The following is a 26,964-nucleotide window of genomic DNA, read 5'->3' on the forward strand; positions in this document are numbered from 1 at the left end:
AATGTGTTCTGTCATTTTGGGGGAATCTTTTGTGTGATTTGGGGTTGCTTAACTTGTTTTAGATAATGTTGGAAACCATCTGCCGCTGTTAAATCATAAGCTTTAATCCGATTTGTCTTTTTCTAAAACGATCACTGTTGTGGAGTAGCAGCTCTGTCAAAAAAGCCTGAATCTGTCAAACACAAAATCCAAGCTTTTCCTTAAAACAGTTTTTGCTTCACATTGATTGTTAGATGAAAGTCACCAATAAATCATTTGTCAGAAAGGGAGATATTTGCATTGTTCACCAGGTTTTACTGGTGTCAACAATCAGCATTCTGTCCAAGGTTTCCTGTTTTCTTGTTATTAATTTAATTGTGTCAGATTGAGATTAAATTAGAAATGTACTTTCATGCTTTGTGACTTCATTTCCTTTCACATCCTTCACTCTCTTTTCTATCAACAAATCCTAATCTCTTCATCATCTTCTTCCTCCCCTCAGACCTCCAGATGGATTACTCGCTGACAGATGACTTCTGCAAGAACCACTTCCTGGTCGGGCTGCTGCTCAGGGAGGTCAGTGTAGGTCTGCAGGAGTTCAGGGAAATTCGTCAGATAGCCATCCATGTGCTAAAGAATCTGATGATAAAGCACACATTTGATGACCGCTACAGCTCCAAAGTAAGCAGTGCCTTCTTACCTCAGTCTCTTGTATTTCCACTTTACTTCACTATCTGACATTTGTGATTTTAAGACATTCTGTTGAGATGATTTATTTGTTTTTTAGAGCCAGCAGGCCAGGTTGGCCACCCTGTACTTTCCCTTGTTTGGTCTGCTCCAAGAGAATGTCAACAGACTGAATGTGAAGGAAGTATCCCCATTCACCATCAACCACTCCAACAATGTAAGGGAGCCACCTAGTGGCTTTTTTTTTTAATACTTTAACCATACATAGTATTCATTCACATTATAAATTATGAAAAACATCACAACATAACACAGCCCTACCTCCCGGCATCTATACCATACACACATTTAAAAAACTTATAAAATACACAAAGAGAAGGCCGTAGACATATGCATTTAGTGTAATATAGTATATTCAGTTATTTTCAAGAAACAAATAATAAACCGTATTAAACACTCAAGTCTCTTGAAGTGGTACCAGGCTGTCCACTTAAGTAGGCAAAACAAGGACATATACAGTATATATAGCGGTCTTTTTTTAAACGTTTTTACAGCTACTGTACATCATATCTCATTTTATTCATTTTCTAACAGCCAGGACTTAAACTGTGGTTTGGATTCTTTATTACAAGAATGAATTTCTTCTCTGTTACCATTCCATACTGAATTGCTGAACTCTTTAAAACATTACACCTGACATTGTTTAGGATCTGGGAGCCCTCATGCTTGCACCTCACACACATATAGTAACTTTTCAAAACGACATACAGCCCTGTATAGTATGTGGGTTTGTGCCCATTAAACTGTTGCACTGTTTTTCCTCAGAATGGAAGAGAAGATTCACTTCTTACCAACACTTTGATAACACCTCCCAGATCCAGCACCTTTCTGGACACCAGCTTGCACAAAGATGTTTTTGGAGTCATCTCTGGCACCTGTGAGTGGACAGATACATTATATAAAATTAAAATATAACATTTTGGTTTTATATTAATATAAAACGGCTCCCTTTTTTGACAGCTTCACCTCACGCATCGTCAACCCCCAACATTAACTCTGTGCGCCACGCAGAATCTCGCGGCTCACTCATCAGCACTGACTCTGGCAACAGCCTGCCTGAGAAGATCAATGACAAGGCCAACTCTCTCGACAAGGTACATTTCAGAAAGTGCTGCAAGATCTGTCTGTCAAGTCATTTCATACAACATTTATTAGAAAACAAATGTAGGCTTCCTGTGACATGCATTTCAGTGTGCCTTAGGCATATCAGACGTCCCCTTGTTGTGACAAAACTACCTCAGAAAGTCACCCCTTGTTAACTTGTACCATTAACTCCCCCACCTTACCTGTACGGCTGGCCATGGCAGACGGAGAAGTTTGTACGGAGACATTCTGTCAATGTCCTGCGCTTCTTTACGGAGACTGAGGAGTCCATGCTCTCGGTGCGCTCCAAGCGTGTCACCATGGACTTCTCCCTGCTTTCTGTCCCCTGTGTGACAGAGAGCGCCCCTCAGCCCATCATTTCACTTCAAGTACTTCACACAGTCATCCTCCCTCGTAGGAGTGTCCCAACTGGGAATGTCAGAGTGTGTGTGAGAGTGTCCTAGTGTCCTAAACTCTAAGCCCTTTCTTTGCCAGAAAATTCTGTGGTGCTATGAAGCAGAGCTGCTGTGCCACAGGGCCTCTCAGGGTTTTGCCTCTGATCTTTTTCCAGATCTTGATAAGCATGGACTCAAGGGATATGTTACTTTTGAATTCCTATCACGTGTGCTGTGTCATTTTTGCTTTCACTGATAGACAGCCCCAAGCTAAATCTGAGGACTCCATTAAACACAAACGATTTTCACAGTCTGTGTTGTTGTGTGTTTCATCTTGTGTTGAAACTAGGGTTGCACGATATTGACAAAATGTGATATTGTGATATTGATTATGAATATTGCGATATCAATATTAATTTCAATATTTTTAAACAATATGTAAAATTACAAAAGTTATGGGGATGATCACTCAGTTGGTAGAGCGGGCGCCCATATGTAGAGGTTTACTCCTCGACGCAGCGGGCCTGGGTTTGACTCCGACCTGAGGCCCTTTGCATGTCATTCCCCCTCTCTCTCCCCTTTCATGTATTCAGCTGGCCTGTCAATAAAAGCTTAAAAATGCCCCCAAATAATAAAAAAAAAAATTAAAAAATTAAAAACTATGGGAAAACGCATCAAAATAGATTCATAACAAATTAAACAAGTTTTCTTACAACACAAGGTTTATTTCAACTGACTGTCATATTGGACTGGTACAACATGAATAAATAATGTCTAGAACAGGACATGTTTTACAGGTTGTACAGTATAAAATAAATAAATAAAAAGAACAGGACACAACTTTTCTTTTGCTTCTCCGATTCGTTACGTTTTGTTGTCTCTATCTATTTCTTCACTTACACTGTCACTCTGTCGAAATATGCACATGTGTGGTACGCTACATAGGGTTTGTCACGTAGTGGACCCGTTAGTGGCACGGTAACTGGCCAATGAAATGATGATCATTATAGTGTTTCAAGCGGGCTCTAAATCGAACACAGTTAAGCCACACACCCAACGGACGGGACACAGCGCTCCACAAAATAAATACTTATTGCGACACTTTTGATATAATATTGCGCAAAGTGATATTGCAATAACGATATTGAGTCGATATATTATGCACCCCTAGTTGAAACTGTTTTTATTTATTTGTGGTTTGAAGGGGAAAATGAGGACCCTCATAGGTAATTTGCAATTACTGCTCAAAATCTTAAAAAGTGCATGAAAATAACTGCACCACAGCTTCAAAGTACACCCTTTTAGGAAAACTAACTTTAGCCTTGAAATGAAGCCCATAGCCTCATGCTTTCCATTGAGTCATGCCCAGCCAGTTCCATGGTCTAGACTAACTGCTGGCAAAGGAACGTGCTGCTTGGTACATTGCCAACCCCTCACTGTGGTAGAGCTGTTGCTCCACTGCTTTGGGTCTGTTTTCTCCCTGCTCTCTGCCTCAGCAGGGAGAAATTATGTGTGTTTTTCACTGGCAGTTTTCCACAATGCATAGAGCCCTGCAACATCTGAGTGAATGACTCCACTAGTGTAGCTTGACCACTGTAATCCCAGATTAAAACTGAATGTCATAACCTCTCTAAAAGTCCCTGTATATATATATATATATATATATATATATATATATATATATATATATATATATATATATATATATATATATATATATATATATATATATATATATATATATATATATATATATATATATATATACATACAGTACAGGCCAAAAGTTTGGACACACTTTCTTATTCAATGCGTTTCCTTTTTATTTTCATGAATATTTACATTGTAGATTCTCACTGAAGGCATCAAAACTATGAATGAAAACATATGGAATTATGTACTTAACAAAAATAACTGAAAACATGGCTTATATTTTAGATTCTTTAAAGTAGCCACCCTTTGCTTTTTTATTAATAAGGGAAAAAATTCCACTAATTAACCCTGACAAAGCACACCTGTGAAGTGAAAACCATTTCAGGTGACTACCTCATGAAGCTCATTGAGAGAAGACCAAGGGTTTGCAGAGTTATCAAGAAAAGCAAAGGGTGGCTACTTTGAAGAATCTAAAATATAAGACATGTTTTCACACTTTTTTGTTAAGTACATAATTCCATATGTGTTCATTCATAGTTTTGATGCCTTCAGTGAGAATCTACAATGTAAATAGTCATGAAAATAAAGAAACACATTGAATGAGAAGGTGTGTCCAAACTTTTGGCCTGTACTGTATATATTATGCAATATAGAAATACGTTAAAGACTCAGTTGTCTAGACTTCGAACTATGGCCACAAAACCAGATGTAAACTTTACAAAAAAATCTTTGTATTTTAAAATTGCTATGGTTATGCTCTTTGTCTTTTGGAATTACAAAAAATAAACCAACAATAGTTTCTGCAGACAGTACTTGTGGTTTATCTTGAGGCAGCAAAGGGAGTTTGACAGAGCAAAAGAGCCCTGACAGGATAAAATATTTGTCTGTCTTCTGCCTGACCAGATTCTTTGTCCCTCAGAACCAGGCTGCTTCGACAATGGGCAGTACTCTGCTGCGATGTGATAAACTGGACCAGGCAGAGATCAAGAGCCTCCTCATGTGCTTCTTACACGTGCTCAAAAGCATGTCTGAGGGTAACATCTTACTCCATCTGAATATCTGCACTCACCATCTTTCTGTGTTGCTGCTTAAACACTGAGCTCACTTACATGGCAACAATCCAAAAACAAAACCGTTGACTCTCCACTGTCAATCTCTGTCTTTTTCCAGATGCTCTGTTCACATACTGGAACAAGGCTTCGTCTGCTGAGTTAATGGACTTCTTCACTCTAGTCGAGTAAGATACCTTACATTGCTTTCATGACAACCCTGATATTATAAGTAAAGCTTGAGATTTGAGACTGATTTTCCACTTTTCCTCTCAGAGTGTGCCTACATCAGTTCAGATATATGGGAAAGAGGTACATCGCAAGGTAATGTTGTCTGCTGTTTGAAAGTGTTACATGAATGTCATTCTTTTAAGGCTTTTTAGTTTTAGTTATGATTGTCAGGCTTTTAGTACAGTGGTTCCCGTGTTTAGATCGGTTTGGTCAAGTTTGCATTCATACCGCTGCCACTTGGAGTAGCCGCTGGATGTTTCAACCATTTATCCAGTTACTAACTTACATTATTTTATGAGCTATTGCTTTTAGCTTTTTAACCATTTATCTATTAGTTTTAGCTAAATATTATGACTGTGTATCAATTTCTTTAGCTAACACAACCTAGCTTCTCTGCTCCTTAACTAGTTTTCACTAGTCTCAGTTACAACGTGGTTTCTTAATGGTGACTAAGTTTTGATATATTTCTTTAAATCAAATTGTAATTTTCAAATATTGTGAGCTACTCCACAATCTTTGTACATACTCTCTAGCAGCTGCATACTTAGCCCCTGAGGTACCCTTTGTTGGGAGCCACTGTCCTAGTAGATAGACACATGAGAAAACAAAATACATTTCCTGGAGTACATTATTTCCCATTAAACTTAATAGCATATATGATAATGATGTGGCTACTTATTGTTTTCATTTTAGATTATCTAGTTTAACATAATTAGCTAATTATGTGTGACTGTTAAAAGGTGTGACTGTATGTTGAGCACAATAATGTATCCAAACGCACGTACTATACACTATTTGGGAGCTCTGGCCATGACTCCCAGAGGGCTTTGGGTGTTCACTCTCTCTAACCTCCCACCACTGTTTCTATCTCTATTCACCTAAATGCTGGCAAGTTTAACAAAATGAAATAAAACCTGGCTCCTGCCCTCTCCTGCTTGGGTAAGACTAAAGGTGGAACGGACTCTCAAACTTAATGCATGATATCTTCTCACACTGTAAAAGTTGCACTGCTGTGACACAACTCTAAATTCATGTATAGCATTTGTCTCTCTCATTATTATATGCATGGCGTTTGCTGTAACTTATTGCTTTAATGCTGCTTCTGCTGCTTTGATAATCATTTAATTCAACTGCATGCTAAACAATGAGCACAACTTTACGGCATACATGCCACAGTGGGTACATGCATGTGTAAAAGTCACCCAAAATGTTAAAATAATGGATTTGTTTTATTATGATACATTAAAAATCAAATAAGCTAACTGTTTAACAAAATAGTATAACCCAATGTTGGAATACATGCAAATCTGCTTTTGCTATCAGGACATTTGAGTGATATTTACACCAATCAAATGTGCAAAATAGCAAATTATTCACCCTAACCTGCTTCACTAACCTGCCATTTGTCTAACATTGTCCTGTTTCCTCATCAGGAACCAGGATGGGGCAGGACCTGTAGCACATGAGCGGAAGTCTCAGACTCTGCCTGTGTCCCGTAACAGGGCGGGAATGATGCATGCCCGCTTACATCAGCTCAGCAGCCTGGATAACTCATACACTTTTAACCACAGTAAGTGCTCCATACTTTTCATCAAACATCCTCTACCAGAGGACATCCGCCCTCCTCCGCCTCACTCTGTGTAGTCTACTCATGCTTTTCAACATCATCAACATTACCCTCATCCTGTGTTTAAACCCAGCCTGCTGTCGAGCGGTAAAATGCCTCAAGAGACAAGGGTGCATCATCAGTAAATTAAATTACATTGGGGCTAAGGTAGATGTGTGTAGCATGATATTGACTTCATCTTAAGGGCTTAAGCGATGTGCTCAGGCTGTTAAATGGCATCATTTAACACAGTGTCTTTGTGTTTTCAGTTTAAGAAAGATTTCAAGTATTCTTGGAATATCCGTAGACCATGGTAAGAATGTATCAGGTTAGCAGGCAGTTTGCAGAGAGCATGCTTATTTTAACTGAACATTAGCTTTCAGAATCTTCTCATCCCTCTCTAGCCAGCTTCTCTGCTCTGAACTTAATTTTTGATTTTATTCTCTGAGGAAAAAAAAAAGACATCCATGTAAAACATCAAGGATTTCATTACAAAATTTCAGAAAAATGCAGCTGGAAATTCATTCATACAGTAAATATAAAAAAGAAACTCAAGCGCTCTAACAACATCATTGCTACAGTTTGTAAACAAAATGTGTGCCTCGCCAACTTGTCACCATTCATTTAATAAAAGTAAGTAGTAAGATTGTTTCAGTTTGCAATGAAACTTAATCTTTTCATCATAATGGCATTTTCCAGCTTTGCCTTTAACGCTAGGGTCTCATATTTCAAGAGATATGATGTGATATGTGGGTGAAACAGTTACAGCTTTCTGTTGTGTCTTCTTTAGCCTACAGTCACTCGGATGCAGACGTGTTAAATCAGTCACTGCTGGAGGCTAACATCGCTACGGAAGTGTGCATGACCGTCCTGGACACGCTAAGTATCTTCATCATGGGATTCAAGGTAACCTACCATCACCTTCCTAAAATAATGGCCTAAGTAATGTTTTTACAAAAATGATTTTTTTTGCCTAAATCATCTCCTCATGGTGCTGGCCACCTCTGGTAAAATTGCCTACATCCTCAGTTGAACAGGTCATGTGATTCTACACTCATAGTATAATGGCCTATGTCAAGCATGTGACTTAGGCCTTTTAGTTTTTTGTGTTTTCTGAAAAACCTGAAAAATGACTTAGGCCATTATTTTAGGAAGGTGACGATACATATTACTTGTTACACATTTACTGTACTTTGTAACTTTGTACTGGAACCATTTTTCTTTATATGCAGTATTTAGGTTACCTAATGATTATGTCAGGCCCAATTAATGCTTCATAAAAATGTGAATGTGAATTTTCTGTTTTTTAAATCAGATTATTTCCGTTGCTAAGATGATACTCTCTTTCTCCACAGACCCAGCTGTGCTCTGACCACGGCCACAGTCCACTAATGAAGAAGGTGTTTGAAGTCCACCTCTGTTTCCTGCGGATCAATCAGTCAGAGACAGCCCTCAAGCAGGTCTTCACTTCACTGCGCACCTTCATCTACAAGGTGTGAAGAATGTCGGTTTCCCTGCCTAACAATGCTCTGTTGTTGTTGTTTGTTATGGTCTAAGGCGTTCACTGATAACCTGTCTGTCTTCTTCACCCTCTAGTTTCCCTGCACATTTTTTGAAGGACGTGCTGACATGTGCGCTGCTTTCTGCTATGAGATCTTGAAGTGTTGTAACTCCAAGCTGAACTCCATTCGCAGCGATGCCGCCCATCTGCTCTACTTCCTCATGAAGAGCAACTTTGATTACACAGGTCGCAAGTCTTTTGTTCGGACTCACTTACAGGTAGGGATAGTCCTTCTGTGGATCTAACTGGTATAAAAAGAATAAAGCTTTCATGTTCCCATCATTTAAACCTACCGGTAAATGTACTACAGACAACTTGGCCTTGTTTAACAACTCAAAAACATACTTAACATTATTTTATTAGCTTCATACTTACTTCTTAATTTTGTGAGAATTGCTTATAAACTGAATGTTGAAGTGATGCCATGTTGCAAAAGCCTACCACTGAAAATGACACATCACTGCTTACTTCTGTTTGGGGTCTCAGCTGTAAAACATGATCGAATGCAATTAATTTTTTAATTTTACTAAACAGTCCAAATCCCAAATAAGTGTTGAAATTAATTATTTGGTTAATTATTGGTTATTATTTAAGCCTATTTTGTGGCAACGGGAACTGTTACCATTTCAATACATTTTAGGTTTTAAGATTAGATTATTATTTATTCATCTTATTTACATACAGTTTTGAGGTCTGTGGGACCTCAAACAATGATGAAATGAACCAATCGCAACAAAATGCAAGGGTTAAACAATATTTAATAATAATAATAATTAGTATTAATAATAATAATAATAATATGTATCTTTCTCTTTCTTTAGGTGGTAATTGCTGTCAGTCAGTTGATAGCTGATGTGATTGGTATCGGAAGTACCCGCTTTCAGCAGTCCCTGTCAATAATCAATAACTGCGCCAACAGTGACAAAACTATTAAGGTCAGGAATTCATTTTTGTGCAGTTAAAACCGTTAAAATACATCCTTAAACTGTCAGTAACATGACTGACTGTTCTCATTTCTGCATCCTCAACAGAACACAGCGTTCCCATCAGATGTGAAGGACCTGACCAAACGCATCCGAACAGTTTTGATGGCCACTGCTCAGATGAAGGAGCACGAGAGAGATCCGGAGATGCTGGTGGACCTGCAGTACAGCCTCGCCAAGTCTTACGCCAGCACACCAGAACTACGCAAGACCTGGCTGGACAGCATGGCCAGGATCCATGTGAAGAACGGAGACCTGTCAGAGGTCTGTGATAAGAGACTCTATGTGGCTGAATGGGTTGGACTTTGGTATGATGGTGTCCGATTAAAAATTGTGTCAGGTGATGTGTCTGTACAGTATCAAATATCAAGTACTGACTGGATTTATGTCATATTTGTTCAGTGTATTGTGGGCTAATGTTTTGTGGGTAATGCTGTCCTATCCCAACATAATTAAAACTATCAAAATCACTTTTCTTATCTGACCTGAGTTGTTGTTGTTGTTCACAGGCGGCCATGTGCTATGTGCATGTTGCAGCGCTTGTGGCAGAATATCTGCGGAGAAAAGGTGCTTGAATAATCTATTTTTACTGGCATGCCACACAGCAGCTCAATTATGTATATTCTGTGTAATTATGTAATGTGGCTTATTGTTAAAATATTGTCTGATCTCATACTGTGTGCAGGCATGTTCAAGCAGGGTTGCTCAGCGTTTCGTGTCGTGACTCCAAACATTGATGAAGAAGCAGCAATGATGGAGGACGTTGGCATGCAGGACGTTCATTTCAATGAAGTATGTGACTGTGCTAATGACAGTGCTAAGATTTGAAAAATTAACATATATTCAGATACAGTCTGTGTTCTGACCACACCATGACTTTATTTGATTACATTTAGATTTTCAGAATTTTGTATTTTAGTTAGGACTATTGGGGTTGAATGCATTTTTGTGAGTTGCTTTGGACAAAAAAACATCTGCGAAGTGAATGTAATGTTATTGTTAATGTATTAAGACATATAATTATGTTTATCTGTTGCAGGAAGACAAAAACATTTAAGCTCCTATCTTAAGCGCTCCAATAATTCTGTTTTTAAATAATGAATCATCATTTCTCTTCAGTATTTCATTACAGATTTAACAGCTTACTTCCAAGATTTTAAACAATAGACAAATCACATTAGCATGAAACACATTTTGCTATTTTGAAAATGGCACATCATTACTGTATATTTCTTGTAATAATAAACCTTTTTGGGAGGGACATGTTGTATGATTTTAAGAGTCTTGTACGAGACTTGTATGTTTTTATTCCTTATTATGTGAATCAATGTTTCAGCACATATTGCTGTCTTCAAAATAAAGATTATCTCAATGATGCAATTTGTGCGGATGTCTACCTGCGACTTGGCACCTCACTACAATGCATGTAGATGTGTGTTTTTCTTCATTTCCTTATAGTCATCACATTTGGTCATGATAGAAGAGACGTTGCCTTATCAAACACTTATCTATTTCCCCCCCTCTCTTGTTCCCTTAGGACGTCCTAATGGAGCTTTTGGAGGAGTGTGCAGATGGACTGTGGAAAGCTGAGCGTTACGAGCTCATCTCTGACATCTACAAGCTCATTATCCCCATTTATGAGAAGCGCAGGGACTTTGAGGTGCATTTAACTTTTTATCTCCCCACAACAATCCCCACTAATTTAGCCCAGGTTGGGACATTAGTATCTACAAATTATAATCACATTTTTAATCAGATTTGTATTACTTTGCACAGAAACTGGCCCACCTATATGACACCCTGCATCGTGCATACAGCAAAGTGACAGAGGTCATGCACTCAGGCAAGAGACTGCTGGGCACCTACTTCAGAGTGGCCTTCTTTGGCCAGGTGAGTTTTAGTTTTTTCAAACTAACGTATTGTTAATCTGATTTCTGCACACACTGTATTTAAAATTATTCAAACCTTATTTTACAAAAGAGCAAGTAATGAGTTGATTGCGGAGTGTAATTCACAATGAGCATGGGGGCTGCTGAAGGTGTTTTTGTGTTTTTAAGAGCATGATCACATGGCATTTTATGATCCACTCTAATACCCTTTTCTGCTTTTTATCCTCTTTAAAGGCAGCGGTAAGTTGTGCAGTAGACCTTGCTAGCCTTTCTTAGCAGTTGTGTGGTGTTGGTGCTGTTTTAATCCATTGCACTTCTCAGTCATAGTTTGCTGTTTCAAGTTTACAGTAACAATCACCACTGCTGCTTCCTGTTTTTGGAAATGTCTTGCATGGCTTTCATTTCTGCACTCATTCCAGTGTTTCTGCTATTGTGTTACAGATCTAAGATTTTAGTACTGACACTCATTTCTGTCATATCTTGTGAAATAATTTGGGTTAGTTCCTGTGTGCTTTGATAGAGATCCATGTCTCTCTCGACATGATGGTCTAATTGTTGATGCAGTTTTTAGGTAGTTCTCATGGAATAACAATGATTTTATTTTCTGCTGTCTACACCCCTGCAGCAGTACCACTTTACTGACTCAGAGGCTGAGGTAAACAATATGAAAGGCAATATTGCAGTTGGACTGCAGTGATGTGTTCGACTGTGTTGTGCTCCTTCGCTAATGCACACCGTGCAATTTCACGTGCATCGTTTATCTTTTAGCCTTTTTACTCCTCCTCTACCCCAGCCTTTAGTGTTGTCCTAATCTTAGTAGGAAACCATCGAAGGGCTAATAGCAAGATGTATCTCTCACTGGGTAAATGCATGGCTTTAACCATCTGTTCATGGGACGTTTGACCATTTACATTCAAGACAACGGACTAATCTAAGTGCTCCCACTGACGGTGTGAAATCTTTGCCCCCACCTGTGTCCTCACAATACTGAACTGATACTAGTTGATGTATTGCAGTGGAGTTCTTTTTTTCTGTCTCTGTGCTTGGACATTAGATTGAGGGTTTTATATGTGTGCAGTCTGCCAAATCTCCCAGCTCAGAGCTGAGACTTAAAGAGTATTTTACCATTTCATTTTAACAAACTGTTGGAATGACTCCCGCTCACAGCCCATGTATGGTTTGATGTGGCACTGTTTGCTTCTTCATACTGTATCTTATTAAATAAAGACGCTATTCATTCTGACCATATTGTATCTGTTTTCAGGGCTTCTTTGAAGATGAAGATGGTAAGGAGTACATCTACAAAGAACCCAAATTCACCCCACTATCGGAGATATCTCAGAGGCTTCTGAAGCTGTACTCTGACAAGTTTGGACAGGAGAATGTGAAGATGATCCAAGACTCTGGCAGGGTAAGACTTTGTTGATATTTGACTTGTGATAAGGATTAATTCATAAGATTCATAAAACATGGTACTGATTTGTTGTAATGCCATGTACTCTATGCAGATTAACCCCAAAGACCTGGATTCTAAGTTTGCATACATCCAAGTGACACATGTGACCCCTTACCTGGAGGAGAAGGAGCTGGTGGACAGGAAGACAGACTTCGAGAAGAGCCACAACATCCGTCGCTTTGTGTTTGAGATGCCTTTCACCATATCAGGCAAAAAGCAAGGCGGGGTGGAGGAGCAGTGCAAACGCAGGACTATACTAACCAGTAAGTAACCCTATAAACTGTAGGGTAGTGGCACATAAGCTCTTAAAGGGGTACTCTATAGATTTAGTATTGCAATTCTATAGCAGAAGACATTATGCAACTGCTAAATAGTTCTTCTTTAAGATAGTAGTATGTAATGAAACGTAGCTGTAAATAAACAAGATGGTGTCTTCCGCATCAAATTATCTTAAATAATAATTTTCACTTTCCTCCCAAACTATACATAACCTCATCCCATTGTCTGCATATTGTCACATTTGAGCAAAAAACAGACTTCAAAAACACACTATGTGGAAGACTTCAACGTGGATATCAGTAGTTGAGGTATTACATGACTCATCTGAATGGTCCTGTACATGAATGTAATATCTTGATTACGTTCTAAACGTGTCAGCTGTTTGTCAAGGACCTTTCCTAATCACAGTTATATTGTTTTATCGTGCAAAAAGTCCAACAGTTCAACCTTACATTCTTATCTTTATTACCTGATAATTTTTAAAAGATACACAGTACACATATGGATCCTGGGCTGTAAAACTCAGAAAAGCACATGAAAGAAAGAAAGAGAAAAGATTCATGATCTGAGAGGCAAGCTGTTCACCCCGCTCCTCATTGTGTTTCTGTCCCCCAGCCACGCATTGTTTCCCCTACGTAAAGAAACGCATCGCAGTGATGTATCAACACCACACTGACCTGAGCCCCATCGAGGTGGCCATCGATGAGATGAGCAAGAAGGTGGCCGAGATCAAACAGCTGTGCTCCTCCAGTGAGGTGGACATGATCCGTCTGCAGCTCAAACTGCAGGGCAGCATCAGTGTCCAGGTGCCAGCTTTGAATTTTGTCAACATACACTCACACATACACACACACATTGGACATACCTAATGAAATGATCATGAAAAAAACATAACACAGCTCCTACATCCTCCCTCAGGTAAATGCAGGACCGCTTGCATATGCACGAGCTTTTCTGGACGATGCATGTGCCAAGAAGTATCCTGATAACAAGGTCAAACAGCTGAAAGAGGTCTTCAGGTGAGATGAGATGTCAACAGCTTACAATGTGTGTGCAAATCTACTTTGTGTGATTTCCTTTAACACATCTTAACGTTGTGTTTTTTGAGCAGGCATTTTGTTGAGGCATGTGGCCATGGCTTAAGTATTAATGAGCGTCTGATCAAAGAGGACCAACAGGAGTATCACGATGAGATGAAAGCCAGCTATAGAGACCTAGCTAGGGAGCTGTCCATCATCATGCGTGAGCAAGTGAGTACAATATGTAATTACATTCTGCATTACAAATGTTAGAATTGTAATCTGCTAAGACGAGTTACGGCGTGTGTGTGTGTCATTCATGAAATATGTTTGATAATGTAATTGATAACACGCTCTTTGATAAGACCATTCTCTGTTTTTCCCTTGTGCTGACATGAGCAGATTGGATGGTAATGCAATAAGCACCTGTATGCAATAAAGACTGAGTTGTTAATTGTGGATCCAGCCAGACAAAGGGCATCAGATATTACCCAAAATTTTCATTGCTGTAGGATGTTGTGTTGTCAAACCGTTAGAGATTCTGATGTTACAGGGATTTTTAAGCCATCTCTGTCATATGACCGAAACAGAAAGCTGCTAAAGCTAAGGGCCATGTCTTGACCTTTAAAAGCATGGAATAGATTGGCAAAGTTATCTGATCAGATCACAGACGGGTCTTATCTTTACATGCCTGTAATAAATAAAACATAAAATATTCTCACACGTGGAACACCTCCTGATCAGGCCTGCATGTAACAATTATTTTCATTACCAATTAATCCGACGATTACACTCTTGATTAATTGTTAATTGTTTGGTCTAATAGAAAATAGTGACAAAACGTCCATCACAGTTTCCGAAGGTGAAGTCTTTGAATGTCTTGTCCGACCAACAGTCCAAAAACAAAGATATTCAGTTAACTATAACATAAAAGCAGCAAATGCTCACATTGAGAGGCTGGACCTGTTAAATGTTTGGCATTTTTCCATGAAAATTGATTAATCTAAATAGTTGCCAATTAATTTTATGTTGATTGACTAATCATCTAATCATTTCAGCTCTACCCTTGATAATTCAAAACTTAAAACCCACCTGTTCTCACTCTACTATGGATGCAGCGGCTGGCTAGATCAGCAATCACTTATTGACTTACCCGTTTTGGATTGCCAACATGTTTTTTCTGCATGTGTGTACAGCATGTATGTATGCATGTATGTATATATATGTACATATACAATGTACATATACATTTGTGTGCATATGAACAGCATCTGTATATGTATGTACGTGCATCTGAATTATGTATCTACATTTGTTTTTGTATATGCACACATACAAAAATATGTCTTATACTTAATGATTTACTCTTGGTTTTTCTGTTGATGTTATGAAGATTGGTTGTTTTTACTTATTTGTTTTCTGTATCAATCTTTATTGAAGGGGTTCTGAGACTCCACTTTAAAGGACGAGTCTGACATTCTTGGAAAATATGATTATTTGCTTTCTTGCCGAGTGTTAGATGTGAAGATTGATACCACTGTCATGTCTGTGTGGTTAATATACAGCTACAGCCAACCGCTGGTTAGCTTTGCTTAGCACAAAGACTATAAACGGGGAAAGCCACACTAGCTATTACTATCCTTTTAAATAAGGCTTTCATTCGGTAGTAATTAAGGTACTAAGTTATCTATCTAAGATGGAATTGTGAATGATTGTGAATATATCACTACCTCCCTTCCAGATCAGTCCTGTGGAAGATGGTATGAAGAGCGTTCTTCCAGACTCGCTTCACATCTTTAACGCCATCAGCGGCACTCCAACCAGTGCCACCATCCATGGCATCCCCAGCTCTTCCTCTGTGGTATGATGCTTGCCTGGATTAGCCTTAAACCCTGCGCCCTCTATACTCGCCAACCAGGCATGCCGGTGATGCCATATTGTCGCTTTTGAACCCGATCCTGCTTTAGTCAGCTTAAAGGGAAACTGACATAAGCACAGACAACCATGACCAAGGCACTGGACCTATTTAATGTATACACACAGCATGGTAACTGTGTTGGATGTCTGTGACAGTACTGAGGAGGAGTCTGAGACCAGAGAGGGGATCATGCAGGAGAGATGACAGACTTTGCAACCTGCTTCATGGCCACGCATAATGTGTCACTTGTTTTTACCTGAAAAGACTGGGAAGTGTTTTCAATGGAGACATTCCTGTTGGGATCTTTGATATGCATGTCATTATATTACACCCACCACCCTCCCAACAGCTCATTTTTGTTTATTTTGATGATACTTTTAATATTTCACAATGTGTTTTTGTATGTACAGTATTCCACTTTTATAAGCCACTGTATTGATGTCTTGATGAACACTATATGCTGCATACATTGACGCTCATCTACCTGTACATGAAGTTATATTTCTACTAAAAGGGCCTCCTATGACTCATGTTAGCATTCAACCTTAAATCACTTCAATGTCTTAGAATGGGAGTGTTTTTAAATATTTAAAGCCATTGCATACAAATGTTATATTCCAAATTGTTAATTAATGTATATAAAAAAGGAGTGTGTGCAATATTTGCAAAGTATCTGTGTGGGGCTCATACACTGTAAAGATGATGTTCACCTTCTTGCCAAAGTGATGAGGTGTGGAACCAGACACTACGCCTACTGTGGAAGTTATTTGAATCTTTTACCATTTTAGTGTCCATTGAATTGTTCCAGAAATTGTTTTATATTTGGGCAGCAATGTCTTTTTTTAGTTTTTTTTTTTTTTTTTTTTTATTTAACATAAAGTTACTGTTCTGCTGTAAACAGAGATGTTCCCTAATGCTTTTCTTTTAAATAAAACACTTATTACGTATTAAAGTTTATTCTTGCGGTTGTTTTTACATTTGGTTGAGTTGTGGAGTTCCTTTTATGAGGTGTCAGGGACAGAACATAGCTGACTCCCTATCTCCTATATCTTATGTTCCCACCCATCATAAAAGCAACACAGTCAGCAACGTGAGCAACCGATCATGGTGCTAATACGTAGCAATATTTCGAAACACTCCCACAGTGAAGGATTAGTTATCAATTGCTACCTGCTGGAATCTCAAAGGAATATCAAACCACAGTAGAAAGCAGGCAGCAGCTTCACTCAGCCATCATGACAGGTGAGTTTGCAAACTCTTTTTGTGTGTTTTCATTTAAATCAAAATTGTAAATATTCCAGAGCACAGACACACTTGGGGGACAAGTCAGAACATACAAAGAAAACTCTCAACTGTTGCCATATTCTTTCTTAATTCCACACAAAACACGGGAGAAAGATTTTTTTAATTCTAAATGGAGGCAGTCTGTAGGCTGCTGCATTTCTGTCTTTTTATGAAAGGTTATTTAAAGTAGTTTCATCTTGTGCACAGATAATGAGGACCCCAAGAAAGAGAAGAAAAGCAAAGGGACGGTAATGTACTTAATTAATTTCATTTATTGGATGTTGATGCAGTTTTTGCATGAGTATTTCCATTTTATGCTACTTAATACCTCAATTCCATACATTTCAGAGGGAAATGTTGCACTTTTTACTCCACTACATTTATTTCACAACTAGTATATAGTATTTTTTTTAAAAACAGTCAAAATTCCACCTCGACCAACTACAGCATTAAAATACCGCTTACACATCAATCATGATCATCCAATAATATAATAAAACACTGACGGGGACCATTATGAGAACTTTTACTTTTGATACACAAAGTCAATTTTGCTGGCAATACTTCTGTGCTTTTACTTAAAATTTTGAATTCAGGATTTTTTTTACTTGTAATCGAGTATTATTTTTTTGTGGTACTTTCTCGACCACTGCTGAACACCATGCTGCCGTTTCTTTGATCCATCAGAGCAAAGAGGTGTGTGGTTACCCCCTCAGCATCTTCTTCATTATTGTGAATGAGTTCTGCGAGAGGTTCTCCTACTATGGCATGCGAGGTGAGAATACTGCATTCTAAAATGTTGACCACGTGATTGTAACCACGACAACGAGTACTTATTTCAACCCAAACCAGATCTTTCCTAAACCTAAACAAACCTTAAGGATGGTTGTCACGTAATGATTTATTTTTTAACAGTGATTTATAACGGTGTTGGACTAAATAGGACTTGTTTGATATTCCAGTGGTGGAAAGTAACTAAGTACATTTAGACCTACTCAAGTACAATTTTGAGGTACGTTACTTGAGTATTTCAATTTTCTGTTACTTTATACAGTACTTCTACTCCACAACATTTCAGAGGCAAATATTGTACTTTTTACTCCACTGTTTTTGATTTGATTTAATATGTGATTGAACAACTATAAAATAAATGATGACATTACTATATCTTTACATAAAGTCTTATATAAAGTCAAAATACTTTATAAACACAGAACATACAATAATATATATGAAATATATAAATAATTTTAAATTATCTCCACATTAACCAGCTGCAGTATTGAAGTGATGTACACATTAATGCATCAATAATCATAACTCAATAATATAATATACATTATTCTAAAATGGGCTATTCTGAAAAACTAGTACTTTTATCTTTTGGTACATCATATATATTTGATGCTGTTGGCATGACTGCAATGGCTTTTACTTTTAACAGAGTTTTTTTTTTTTTACAGAGTGGTATAGCTACTTTTACTCAAATACAATATTTGACTACTTCTTCCACCACTGGATATTTACATGCACACATTTTGGTCATGTTTTGCATTAAATGTTTGGTCACCAAACATTTTAGAGCTGATACTGTGTAGTCTTAGATTGATGATGATATATTTTAAAATAGGAGGTAACATACGTTTTCCCTGCCTGTTCACAGCTGTCCTGGTGCTGTACTTCAAGTACTTCTTTCACTGGGACGATGACATGGCCACCTCCACCTACCACATCTTTGTGGCTCTCTGCTACCTGACCCCTATCCTCGGGGCCATTGTGGCTGACTCCTGGCTGGGAAAGTTTAAGTGTGTTTAATTATTTTGCCATTAAACATATGCAAGTAGTTAGAGGATGACTATCTGTCAGTGGTGGAAAGTAAAATAACTGGAGTATTTGTGTATACTTGAGTATATCCATTTTTATACTTCTATTCCACAACATTTCAGAAGGAAAATTGCACTTTTTACTTTACAACATTTATTAGACAGATAAAGTTACTCTTTACTTTTCAGATTAATGTTTTACATCATGACATGATAAAATACAATCTATACTGCTAAAGATTAAATCAGTGATTCCCAACCTTTTTAGCTTGTGATCTCTTACAAAAAGTAGTGTTTAGTTGGGCTTCCTTGTTATTTTTCAGATCTCTATGAGTTGTCAGCATTTCTTTTCCACCATAAAGTTATTTTACCATCTAAACAAAATTGTTTAATTAACCATTATCCAATATTTCACACTAAAGGCAAAGATGTTAAAACATCCTCAGGTTGGGAACCACTGTACTCAACTAAGTAACTGTATATAAAGTATTTAAAACTAGTATAACGAATAATTTTACTTTTAAGCCTACTTTAATTGTTTATGTGTTTTCTGCTTATAAGACTTCTGTACTTTAACTTAAGTAGTATTTTGAATGCAGAACGTTTCCTTGTAACAGTGTATTGTTAAAGTCTCATATTTCTACTCAGGTAAAGTATCTGTGTACTTATTCCCCCCCCCTGCTATCTCTTTCCCTTCACCTTACAGGACTATCATCTACTTGTCAATTGTCTATGCGATCGGCCAGGTTACGTTGGCAGTCAGTGCAGTCCATGACATCACTGACGGAGACAGAAATGGGGTACCAGACAACATGACCTTTCATATGTGGGTTCCTATTCTACTACACCAATAACAGAGTCCAGGATGTGGGCTTTTGGCAGGCAGTTTTCATCACATGTTTCTACAGTGCTCTCCGCTCATGCACATATTCCTCTTCACATTTAGTGTGTTGTCCATGGTGGGACTCTTCCTCATCGCTCTGGGCACAGGCGGCATCAAACCTTGTGTTGCTGCCTTTGGTGGAGACCAATTCGGTGACCATCAGGTTAGAACATTACCTCATTTCTGCTCCTATAGGCAGAGTCTGGAAAATGGTCAGGAATTGGTTGTACATTATATTCAGCATTGCAAAACATGCATGCAACGCATGATAGGTCACTGATTTATTTCTCTGTGCAGGAAAGGCAAAGGAGAACTTTCTTCTCTGTATTCTACCTGTGCATTAATGGTGGGAGTCTCCTGTCAACCATTATCACTCCAATCCTGAGAGGTAAATATGAGCAGGCCATAACGTTTATGACAAACCATAAACTATAAACATGAGTTCCTGTGATAACAACTAACAATAACAGTCCTTGAGTATGAGTAAAAATTTAGATTAATGTTGGTTGTCTTAATCTGCAGCTCAAGAGTGTGGCATCTACAGTAAGCAGAAGTGTTATTCTCTGGCCTTCGGTGTCCCTGCAGCACTAATGGTGGTTGCGCTTGGTATGTCTACATAATTTGTCGACTGTGATTCTATACATAAAGCAAAAATGTAAAGATTTGGTACATATACTGTGCACTGATAATGATGTTGGGCCTGTGATGTCCCCAACAGTGGTGTTTATCATTGGAAGTGGTATGTACTATAAAGCTGAACCACAGGGAAACATCATGCTGGATGTGTGTAAATGCATCGGGGTGAGTCCAGTTCACACCATTTGCATCAACACATTCTGCATTAATGTGTAACAACAGTTGCTCTAGGTGTTTCTAAAAACATGTTATCCTACACTTTTTTCTTCTTTTTCTGTGAATCAGTTTGCCATTAAAAACCGCTTCAAACACAGAAGCAAGCAATTCCCAAAGAGGCAGCACTGGATGGACTGGTCAGAAGAAAAATATGATGTAAGTTTCACTTCAGTTAAATGTCTTAAGTTTCTTTTTCTTTTTTTTTCATTAAAAAATTTAATTAAAATATGTCTTACGTTTCTAACAAGCTGTTTCATCAGTGGAATAACAGCAATTCTTATTCTGTCTGTTGATGCTGTAGAAACTCCTCATTGCTCAAATCAAAATGGTGCTGAAGGTCCTCTTTTTATACATCCCACTCCCAATGTTCTGGACCCTGTTTGACCAAAAGGTATCGTAATGTTACTGTTACTTTTAAAATGCAACATCACTTGTTGGCAGGGCAAACAATACTAAACTATCTATCTCTATTAAAGGGTTCTAGATGGACCCTGCAAGCCACAAACATGGATGGAAACTTTGTAAGTTTGGTGATAAAAACCAGCTATGAATATATTAACTAAAGCAATGTGTTCATGATTTAATAATGTCTTTGTGTCTGCAGGGGCTCCTTGTTATACAGCCTGATCAGATGCAGGTAAGTTACAATAATTTTATCATGTTAACTTGGACTGATTTACTATGCTTTATTTGAGAAAGGTCTCACTGTACAATTTCTGTTTTTGAAAGACTGTCAACCCCATCCTGATCCTGACTCTGGTGCCTATCATGGAGAGCGTAATCTACCCCCTGATCAAAAAATGTGGCCTGAACTTTACGTAAGTACTGCTGGTACTAAGTGAGACAGCTTTGGGGCCTATACTTATATCAGTCTGTCTATTATTTGGTTGTTAAATAACTAATATGATTATTAAATAACATTTACTTTGAGAGATGCTGAAATTTGCCACAATCAAAGTTTTATTTGCTAGATGTTTTAGATGTACTCTGGTCTAGAACAAATATTTCAGAATACCCTAAATTTTTTTTTTGCATGTTTGAGTTTGACATTTTGGAAAAATTCACTTATCCGATTTCTTGACAAATGTTAGATGAAAACATTGACAGCAATCTAATGTTTGAGAGTTTGAGAGTGGTATCGATCTTCTCATCTGACTTGCAGCAGAAGAGCAAGTGAGCAAATTTTTGCCAAAATGTAGAACTATTCCTTTAACTGCTAAACAATGGAACTACCTACTAACTAGCAGTATAAAATAGTTCCACTACAATAGCTGATGTGTTTTCAAAATACAATTCTGCAAAGGAAAAGCTCAAACTCGCAGATCTCAATACGACCCACAGTCTGAATCAGGTACATAATAACCATTATGATAAAAAAAAAAATACAGTCATAAAAACAAATATTCCTGTATAAAAACTGAGACATTTGTTGCTGTGATTCTCTCAAATGTTGTACAAATCAGTAACAGAATTGAATGTTAATTCAACAGACCTCTGAGAAGAATGACAGTGGGGATGATTATGGCAGCTATAGCTTTTGTCTGCGCTGCTTTGGTTCAGCTTCAAATTGATGTAAGTAGAAAACAGTTATTGTGTTCATTTCCTTACTGCAAAATGCACATCAGTTCAGGGATTAAGTTATTTTCAAACTCACTCAATCTTCAGAAAACATTACCCACCTTCCCATCAGCCTCCCAGAGTCAGTTGAAATTACTAAACATGGGCAGCAATCCAGTGACAGTTAAGCTTCCTGACAACGATCCTCTGGTGCTTCCTGCAGCTCAGGTATGTCTCATACAATAACACAAAACCTTTACAAAATTGGGATTTACACGTTTAAAAATTCTGTGAAAATCAATTGCATGCCAGTCAAAATGCCACTGTTTATGTACATATATTTGTACCCCAATGATTGCAGTTTTATCAATCTCAAACTGCAATTTATTTGCAGGCCAGTGATCAATTCTTCACATTTGAAGCAGAAAGTGTCAGCATTTCAATAGGCAGCATGACGAAAACTATTACCTTGGCCAAAGGACGGCGACAAACACTTCTGATTCCCTCAAACATCAGTGTTGTTGACTGGTTGTTGGTGAGTTAGAAGCACAAAATAATGAAAATAAAGACTCGCAAGAGGCCTTATAAGTTCGATTAATCAATATTTGTTGTCTCATTTCCTCAGACTGATGATTTAACCTCCAAGCCACAAGAAGGCAACAATGCCATTCGGTAAATTGAATTTACCACTGAACATGCACAAGTTGAAGGAGCTGATGGGATTAATTTCACTGCAATTGTACTCCATACAATAATTGATTGATTGAAAGGTTTAGACTGTAACAAATATATATATGATTAATTGATCAGTTGACCAACAGAAACTTAATAATTGACTATTTTGATAATTAATTAATTATTATCAGGTTAAAATACTGAAAATACCAAAGTTGCAGCCATAATCTTTATCTGAAGAATACATTGTTGAAAATGATAAGTTGGTTTTACTTACTGTTTACTTTTTACATTTTCTGGCTCAATATTTCAGATTTGTAAATGGAATGAATACAACAGTGAATGTGTCAACTCCAGCAGCTGACTTTGGACTAATCGAGTCATTGTATTATTCCAACTACTCCCAGATAAAAAATGGAAAGTAAGGATTTTTTCATATTGACAAATCACCATTGTTTTCATACTAGATTCATTATTTTATGCAAACAATAATAGCTATTACACTGATTTTCTTTTCTAATGATCAGGGCCACCTTCACCTTACGGAGTGGTTCACAGTCATGTGAATACAGCAGGGACTTTGGATATGGAAGTTCATATACCTTCCTTATTCCCAGCACTTTAGTCTTTGGAAGCAATGTAAGTTTCACAAATGATTTTAAGGATGGTGATATTCTATTTTTTTCTTAATATAAACAAATCCTCCAAAATACCATCAATGATTTGATCCTACGAACAATTGTCTATGTAAGACATATCTTATTCCTCTGCCAAAGAGCTCCATTGTTGTTGTTGAGCCACATCTTTGCACTGGGTGACATGTTTCACATGTTCCTTTACTACAATTAACATGGACACTGTAGTTTATTTTGATTCCGACCAACACATTCATTAATGTGTATTATTAAGATTTAAGATTTACATCTTAAGAAGACATGGAGGGGCTTGGGGCTACGTGTCACAGACATGGTCGGGAGGTTTGAATTAATGCATTGTTATATTTTTTTTTCATGTGAATGGTAAAACAAAATTTCATTTGTATGCTCCAGCAACATCTGTCCAGCTGCTTTTTTTTCAGTCACAGAAACACTGCCCTAAACTGTACTATTCTGATCATTTGTTTTAGTGTCAGGAGTCTATTACTGAAGCAGAAGACATCAAGCCTAATTCAGTTCACATGGCTCTCCAGATCCCACAGTACTTCTTCATCACTGCTGGTGAAGTGATGTTTTCTGTCACTGGTCTGGAGTTCTCCTACTCACAGGTAAAATTGTTATTTCTTATTTTAGTGCTGTATCATGAAAGAAGAAGTTGTAGGACACAGAACAGGAGAATGTTTAATTTGGTTTGTCTTTGAACTATAAAATAATTATGTATTCTTTGTGTCTGGCTTTATTCACCTTTTGTCCTTCTTTTGTGTCTTCAAGGCACCTAGTAACATGAAATCAGTGCTACAAGCAGGCTGGTTGTTAACCAATGCTTTTGGCAACTTCATTGTACTAATTGTGGCTGAGATTGCAAAGATTCCCAAACAGGTAAAAAAAAAAAATAATAACAATTCAATTCAAAACTAAACCTCAGAGACTTAAAAGTGACAAAATATTTCTAGTGGACATGACATGTTTTTGTGTCATGTACCAGTGAAACATGATGATGCTTTAATACCACATTTGTCCCTCTGTCTCTCTCCTCCTCTTTCAAAGTGGGCAGAGTACGTCCTATTTGCCTCGCTCTTGTTTGCAGTGTGTATCATCTTCTCCATTATGGCATATTTCTACACCTACATCAACCCTGCAGAAATTGAGGCCCAGTTCAAGAAGAAGCTTGATGAAGATGATGATGATAAAAGCCAGCTACAGAAGGAAGAGGTCGAGATGGTCAAGAAAGAGTCAATTAAAAGTCATAAAGATGATACAGCCAAACAGACCAAAATGTGAACAATCTAAAAAGCAGATTAGATATCCATAATGCATTTACATACAGTTTTTAACATTGACAGGAGGTAGAATATACATTAATTCTGCCTGTATTTGTATGTGTGTGTGTGTGTGTGTGTGTGTGTGTGTGTGTGTTTTTATATTTCAATGATCAAATGGCTATCGTGAGGCACACAAAGTTCTCTAGCATTATTATTAGTTCAATAAATTCATTCAGCTAAACTAATATAACAACAACAACAACAACAACAACAACAACAGATGAACTATTTAAATAGCATTGAATGTAATTGTTCTTTTATATTTATGTGTAAGTTATGTTTAAGTAAGCAATACAAAAAATCCTGTTTGTGTGTTTTTCCACTCACAATTCTTGTCTTAAGATCTGTTGCCACAAATCCACTGAGCATGTAAGTCTTGTTCATAGTACTCTCCCAACCTGATATCAAATCTTCGGCTTTTACGCTTACAGCTGTATAAGACTGAATAGTGTTTTGTTTTTTTCAATAAATATGTATAGTACTGATGTCCTATTATTTGACAAAAAGGAGTGGATTGCAGCCTGAGCTCTGAGCTCCCAAACTGGCAAAAAAGAAATGGTCGTCATTTGAGTGTGAAAGTTTAATACTTTACCTTGGAAAAGTGTAGTTTGACAAAATAATCTAAGATCCACTTAACATTTTTTTCTGCATCATTCAAACTGCATGTTTTCATCTATGGATGGAATGTGCACAATTCACTGCACACTATTGCTTCTACTAGTGAGGGACAGTTTGTGTTCTCTATTCGATCCCAGGATTTTATCATTGGTGTCTTTGTAATGCTGCACTAAAAATATAAAATAATAATTCCCACCAACCAACTAGGGGTGGTACGGTTCACAAAACCCACGGTTCAGTTCGTATCACGGTTTTTAAGTTCACGGTTTTCGGTTCTGTACGGTTCTTGTTATTTTTTCTTTTAATCTTTAACACTCCAGAAATATACTTCAGCATACGGTATATAGCTTAATTATCCACAATGTAGGATACAGTATTAAATAATTATATAGTTATATCATGTAGCCTAATCATGCACAAACTGAATTTGACTGAAAGCTAGCTGAGATTTTGATACAGCAAGAGGGAAGACATTGTCGTGATTTCAACAAGCTTTTCATTTGGCAAAAAAAGGAGAATGTGTATTGCCATCTACAGGAACTTATGTGCCTTTTTTTGCACATGAAGATTGAAATATTACAGAATATCAATTGAAATAACTTGCATTTATCAAACTGCCAACTTCAGTGTAGCTCTTACAAAAATGTATCCTTTAAAAGAAAAAGAGGGGAACTCCTAAAGCTCCGTCTTTTGAATAAGTCAGAATACGTTAAACATAAACAGTTTACATTGTTAGTTCATTTCCTATCCTGGGCTGGGACACACATACGGTTTGATAAAGTACTTATTGGACTTATCATTGCACTTACAATAACGACCGTAGCTGTCAGGCCCTCCTGTATACATAGGCGCGGGAAGTAGGGGTGCTGGGGTAGCTGCAGCACCCCCTGTTGGTGGCAGCACCCCTTGTTGGCAAACTGCAATCAAGCCCGTATTAGCCAATGGGCATTAATCATTATGGTGATAATTATCCAATCAGAATAAAATACAAGTTGTTTTATGTAATGATTGGGAGAAGGCCGCATGCACTGTGTAGATTGGCTAAAGATAAAGGTGGGTGGGCATAGAGCAGGTTGTTTACATCGCACTGATCCAAGATCAGCTTTCTAAAAACGCGTTGAGATTGAAAGAGTGGAATTAATTTGTAACTAATCCCCGGTCAGATTGGGTTGCATCAGCGAGTGAAAGTGTGGAAAACGGAGAGAAAGCGGCTGCTATAAAAATGTCCCGTGAATAAATAGCTTTTTAAAAAGAGCTGGGAATGACGAAGAGGAGGATGTCGAGGAGCTAGCCAACGTTAGCTTGGAAGAATCGCTGCCTTCTACCAGCTACACTCAGCCACAGCTAACGGTGGCTAACGTTACCGTTAACTTTAGCGAAGTTGTTGTGGAAAAAGACAGAGATGAGGCCGGTCATCAGCATTACAGAACAAGGTAATGGCCCCTC

The 26,964-nt window shown here is 37.7% G+C and overlaps 2 protein-coding genes across 4 annotated transcripts in view; both read left to right on the forward strand.

The window, feature by feature from the left end:
• zmp:0000001200 (dedicator of cytokinesis protein 9) overlaps window positions 1-16,795 on the forward strand; it is an 84,666-nt gene extending 67,871 nt beyond the window's left edge. For 2 of the 3 annotated variants that reach the window (XM_028591975.1, XM_028591977.1), the window contains exons 31-53: window positions 482-660; window positions 767-883; window positions 1,492-1,603; window positions 1,687-1,820; window positions 4,777-4,891; window positions 5,028-5,094; window positions 5,183-5,230; window positions 6,571-6,707; window positions 7,534-7,649; window positions 8,099-8,236; window positions 8,340-8,522; window positions 9,126-9,239; window positions 9,336-9,551; window positions 9,797-9,854; window positions 9,973-10,079; window positions 10,825-10,947; window positions 11,064-11,177; window positions 12,441-12,587; window positions 12,685-12,895; window positions 13,527-13,717; window positions 13,830-13,930; window positions 14,023-14,161; window positions 15,672-16,795. In XM_028591975.1, the coding sequence (XP_028447776.1) occupies window positions 482-660; window positions 767-883; window positions 1,492-1,603; window positions 1,687-1,820; window positions 4,777-4,891; window positions 5,028-5,094; window positions 5,183-5,230; window positions 6,571-6,707; window positions 7,534-7,649; window positions 8,099-8,236; window positions 8,340-8,522; window positions 9,126-9,239; window positions 9,336-9,551; window positions 9,797-9,854; window positions 9,973-10,079; window positions 10,825-10,947; window positions 11,064-11,177; window positions 12,441-12,587; window positions 12,685-12,895; window positions 13,527-13,717; window positions 13,830-13,930; window positions 14,023-14,161; window positions 15,672-15,797 (2,993 nt within the window). In that variant the 3' untranslated portion in view covers window positions 15,798-16,795. Of the gene's footprint in view, window positions 1-481; window positions 661-766; window positions 884-1,491; window positions 1,604-1,686; window positions 1,821-2,033; window positions 2,549-4,776; window positions 4,892-5,027; window positions 5,095-5,182; window positions 5,231-6,570; window positions 6,708-7,533; window positions 7,650-8,098; window positions 8,237-8,339; window positions 8,523-9,125; window positions 9,240-9,335; window positions 9,552-9,796; window positions 9,855-9,972; window positions 10,080-10,824; window positions 10,948-11,063; window positions 11,178-12,440; window positions 12,588-12,684; window positions 12,896-13,526; window positions 13,718-13,829; window positions 13,931-14,022; window positions 14,162-15,671 lie in introns of those variants that run through there. The other variant, XM_028591978.1, reaches the window with a different exon arrangement.
• Window positions 16,796-17,083: 288 nt separating this feature from the next.
• On the forward strand, window positions 17,084-24,859 carry slc15a1a (solute carrier family 15 member 1a). Its single transcript, XM_028590446.1, has 23 exons — window positions 17,084-17,090; window positions 17,340-17,380; window positions 17,820-17,907; window positions 18,796-18,937; window positions 19,662-19,781; window positions 19,902-20,001; window positions 20,136-20,226; window positions 20,361-20,444; window positions 20,557-20,639; window positions 20,760-20,846; window positions 20,992-21,081; window positions 21,167-21,211; window positions 21,295-21,327; window positions 21,420-21,508; window positions 22,181-22,262; window positions 22,356-22,475; window positions 22,642-22,782; window positions 22,873-22,919; window positions 23,236-23,343; window positions 23,450-23,561; window positions 24,049-24,186; window positions 24,350-24,457; window positions 24,626-24,859. Exons 1-23 carry the CDS (start codon window positions 17,084-17,086, stop codon window positions 24,857-24,859), a joined length of 2,190 nt encoding a protein of 729 aa, XP_028446247.1.
• The last annotated feature ends 2,105 nt before the right edge of the window (window positions 24,860-26,964 follow it).

This window comes from Perca flavescens, chromosome 11 (assembly GCF_004354835.1).
Source record: "Perca flavescens isolate YP-PL-M2 chromosome 11, PFLA_1.0, whole genome shotgun sequence".
Classification (NCBI taxonomy): Eukaryota; Metazoa; Chordata; class Actinopteri; order Perciformes; family Percidae; genus Perca; species Perca flavescens.

What these genes read in the sequence shown, in the direction of transcription:
- slc15a1a (XM_028590446.1), top strand. An exon ending in TATCACTCCAATCCTGAGAG is followed by an intron (nt 20,227 to 20,360) that starts GTAAATATGAGC and finishes CTTAATCTGCAG; the next exon opens with CTCAAGAGTGTGGCATCTAC. An exon ending in ATGTGTGTAAATGCATCGGG is followed by an intron (nt 20,640 to 20,759) that starts GTGAGTCCAGTT and finishes TCTGTGAATCAG; the next exon opens with TTTGCCATTAAAAACCGCTT.